Raw genomic sequence first — 4127 nt, 5'->3', positions numbered from 1 at the left:
TGAGAGTTGACTTTGTCCTAGACCTACATCTCTCTACGAAAAATTCTTTCTAGTTTTTGAACGAGAGAAGGAAAGAAAATTTTGGAGCAACGGTAAAGTTATATTCATCTGATAACTATAGATAACGTGTTTGAACCGTGAAATAATCACTTATGCTTGTATCACGGTATGCTGCCAACATCACACCCTAAGGGCTACAACCCTTCTCCGATCCTGCATAAACGCGGGATGCTTCATGCTACTTTTTTTTTTTTTTTTTCCCCTGGAGGGAGGGTTTGTGGTGGCGGCAGAATGACGGGGGGGGGGGGGGGGGTATTGAAACTAACCTAGTTGAAAAATGAAACTTAAAGGTGTGAACCAAAGTCAATTCTTGAAAGGAGAACAGAATGGTGGAAGGAGCGGAAAGTAACAGGATAAAGAACCACCTTATAGACTAATCATTAGATCTAGATATCAAGAACTTGTTTTTGAAAATGATAAAACTAAACACACGGTCATCATTTGCCTTTTTCAGAACCCCCACTTACCTTCTATCATTTGGATGGGTTAGTTAATCGATTACAAGAAATCCAACTAGTTCATGTTCCCTTTTGTCATTTTGCACCCTTAACAGCACGCAAGGAATAAAGATCAATCATTTTTTCCCCATAGCATTTTTTTAATTGAAAATATAAGTGACTAGAAGATTCACAGTTTGCAACTGTTGTTGATTGAATGGCTTTTTTTTTTTTTTTTTTTTTTTTTTTGTTGCTAATATTCAAAGTACCAATATTCTACATATGAATGAGTATATCATGGCCTATCAACAAAGACAAACATTACAATCTGGAATTTGGTGATAGGCATGATGGAACCTTATGCAGTGAGTCCCAATTATTGCTCAGGTGGAAGATTATATGAAACAGGGGAATACAACAGGACCCTACATACAAAAAAGAATTGGAAATTTCACACAAACACAATCCCTCAAACTAATAAGCAAAGATAACTTTTCTACTAAGACTTACTCTCACAGCAAATCCCAATTGAACCGAGGTTGAGCAGAAGCATGATTATTATTGTTGCTTGGCGCCGTGGTTGGGTAATGATCCAGTAGTGACCCTGGCGCGGGATCAAATGTTTCCCACTGTGTAGTTATGACAACGGAACCCGAGGGCGAGTGCCTCGGTGGCTGCTGATGTTTTGTTTGCCTGCCGTTCTGGTTTTGAACGGGCGATGATGCTTGCTCGTTGGAATACCTGCGCTGGTGATGATGCTGTTGAGACGGGGAGGACTCCTGTTTCGGAATGTGATCCCCACTGCTTGATGGCGCTGAATTTTTAATCTTCAACGCATCTAGTGTTTCAACATATTTTTGCACTCTTTTCACCTGTGCAAAAACAGATATCAAGTTTTAGTTCATTCCTAAAGCAATAAAGTCGCTTGCTGTGCAGACTTTAAGCTAATTACCTGCATTTTTCTTTGCAATTTAACATCACCTTCAGCTACAATGCCATCCAATTTAAGCAGTTGATTCATCAACAACTCAATCACATTAACCAAATCCTTTTCTGCAACTTTTGCACCCTTGGAAATTATTGATTCGAACGCAGACACCTAAGCAATCCAAACATAAATATAAGCTTGCTAAACCAACACAAATATCTTAGCTATCTCGAAGCCTAAGCCAATAACAATTTAATGTATGCTATAACAGATAATCTGCTTTATTTTCCAGATTACTAATTTCATTTATTATGAACATTACATGTAGTAATTTTTTAGGTAACCTGAACTTGGCACGGATTATTAGTTGCACGCCTAAAAAAGAGTGTGACAATTAACAGTTGAAAAATAGCCTACTTAGATCAGTTATTTTTCTTTTTTATTTTTTTTATTTTTTGCATCCCCTCGCACCTAAAAGAGATATAGCAACATCAACATCTACAGGGTAAAGGCTATCAAATAATCAAATTCAGGGGTAATTAAGATTACTGATAGTTTAGGTGAGCAACTAATAATTCGTGTCAAGGGGTCTTTAGGTATTGTGCCAACATAAATATAAGCTTACTAAACCAACACAAATATGATACCTATCTCGAAGCCTAAGCCAGTAAGAATTTTAATATGTTATGACACATAATCTGTCTTATTTTCTAGATTATAAATTTCACTTACTATGAAACGTTATCTGCAGTTATTTTTTAGGAAACCTGATAAAATTCATTTAAGCTATTAGTATATACAAGGTAAAATAACTGATCTCTATGCACATTACTAATGGTAATACAAAGGGAGAAGACGGAGTCGTTACCTGTCCAGCAAGCCTATCGACTTCAAAACTGATGTCTGATATAGCTTTAGCAGCCTTCTCCATCTTAGCATTCTTTCTCATCTCAAGGTACCGTTTCTCTTGGCTAAGTGGATCTTCAACTACAACTATTTTTGACTTGTCCTTAACACCAGAAATATCAAGGAACGCATTGTTGTCCCTTTCTTTGTCTTTGTACAACAACTTTTGATCTTGATGGTGCAGCCCCGTTGGACCAGTTAACATCTTCTTCAATTCCCCTTTCAATTCAATAACCCCAATTCACAAATAATGTAAAAAAAGAAAAAAAAATACTCTAATTTATGTGATACAGTTCAGATTGAGAGTCAAATAATAAAACCTTTGACTGCGATTTATTCATCTAACCTTTAAATATTTTAAATTGTTAATTAACATGACTTATAGTATTTTTTATGTAATTTCTAAATATGTAAATTATTTCTCAAAAAAACTTAAAAATTATATGTCCGAATTTACGGTCAAAATAAACAATTTTGACTGATGAAATTCGAAATTAAAATTACGTGCCTAATCAAATTATATTAGGCAATTGTGACGGAGGGAGTAGTAAACTAAGATATGAGAAAAGGAGTATTATTTTTCACTTACCAAAGGTTGCTTGAGGACTGATATTGATTTCGTGGTAAATTGAGCCATACTTGACCCGAACCCGAATAGGTGGTGGAGGAGGCCGGTTTTCCGAATCCGGGTTACGCTTCTGGACCAACATTCCTCCGGGTCGGACCTCCCATTCATTCTCAGCAGCAACGTCTCTACCGGTGGAAGTCCCGTTCATCACCGGTGGCACAACACTACTTTTGGTCTTCATACGCATCATTTTTTGGTAATTGATTGGGATGGTAACAGAACAAATAAAAAGAAATTTATTTGAATATGTTGGCGTTGAATTCTTGAGGAATCAGATCAAACCATTGACTTCACAAACTAAACTAAAATTTTACAGTACATAACCATTTTTTTAGATAACCTCAAAAATCTAAAAGCCAGTTAGAAACAGTTGTAATATATTGTCTGAAGTTTAGCATTAACACGAGTCCAATAGTCAGTGCCACGCGTGAAGAGAGAGAGAGAGAGAGAAATATTAGCAAAGGAAATGAATACACGCACTGTCCAACTTTCCAGCTAACACTTTGTGTATTTACCCGCTTTAAGGAAAGAATCTGTACCAATAAAGATAAGGAAAAAAAAGAAATGCCTACCCGGAGAATCAAGAAAAGTCTTATCGACGGCAAAGATAAGAATTTAGTAAAACTAAGAACAAATTCTAGATCTCAAATGGGTAACGTCAAATTTGCCAAAAATAGCTAAATTGTCGGGACAAATCCAAAATAAACCGATTTGTCTGATCGAAAAAAATGGTAACGATAGGTTTCAATATCAAAGTTGAAATAGATCAGAAACTAGGACAAATAATCAAACACAATTGGTTGGTTTCTTTTTTTTTTTTTTTTTTGGTTTAGAAGGCTGGAAGAAGATGGGGGACAGAGAGAGAAACAGAGTTTGAGAGATGGAAAAAGTACGATACTACAAAAATGTATAAATAAATGAATGGACAGCTAACAGAAGAACGGAGCTAAGAACTCTGCGACACATTTAAATTATTATAATTAAAAAAAAAGTCTATTTAATTATTGGTAGGGCATCAGTTTGCAAATATATATTTCTAGAGTAAGTCAAGACAAACATACATTGGAATAAAAGAAGCCGCCAAAGCCTTGTGCTTAAAGTCTATTGGAATAAAATGGAAACTGCATGGAGAAATTAATCTAAGAGAAAATTACCAAGTTTAGTATGA

General features: G+C 35.6%; 1 protein-coding gene across 1 annotated transcript; it reads right to left on the bottom strand.

The window, feature by feature from the left end:
* Positions 1-850: 850 nt before the first annotated feature.
* LOC132056596 (BAG family molecular chaperone regulator 1) lies at positions 851-3885 on the bottom strand. The gene is made up of 4 exons (XM_059448876.1): positions 2921-3885; positions 2294-2550; positions 1450-1596; positions 851-1369 (listed from the first exon to the last, which is right to left on the bottom strand). Exons 1-4 carry the CDS (start codon positions 3147-3149, stop codon positions 1010-1012), a joined length of 993 nt encoding a protein of 330 aa, XP_059304859.1. The 5' UTR covers positions 3150-3885; the 3' UTR covers positions 851-1009.
* Positions 3886-4127: the final 242 nt, after the last annotated feature.

The sequence above is a fragment of the Lycium ferocissimum genome, chromosome 5 (genome assembly GCF_029784015.1).
Source record: "Lycium ferocissimum isolate CSIRO_LF1 chromosome 5, AGI_CSIRO_Lferr_CH_V1, whole genome shotgun sequence".
Taxonomy (NCBI): Eukaryota; Viridiplantae; Streptophyta; class Magnoliopsida; order Solanales; family Solanaceae; genus Lycium; species Lycium ferocissimum.
The sequence above is the reverse complement of the archived record's forward strand: the minus strand, read 5'-3'. Positions and strand labels throughout refer to the sequence as shown.

Excerpts from the sequence above, each read along its gene's own strand:
- LOC132056596 (XM_059448876.1), bottom strand. The coding sequence starts at position 3,149 with ATGATGCGTATGAAGACCAAAAGTAGTGTTGTGCCACCGGTGATGAAC. Across the intron at positions 2,551-2,920 it reads CAGTCCTCAAGCAACCTTTG|GGGAATTGAAGAAGATGTTA; the intron begins GTAAGTGAAAAA and ends TTGAATTGAAAG. Across the intron at positions 1,597-2,293 it reads TCGATAGGCTTGCTGGACAG|GTGTCTGCGTTCGAATCAAT; the intron begins GTAACGACTCCG and ends TGGATTGCTTAG.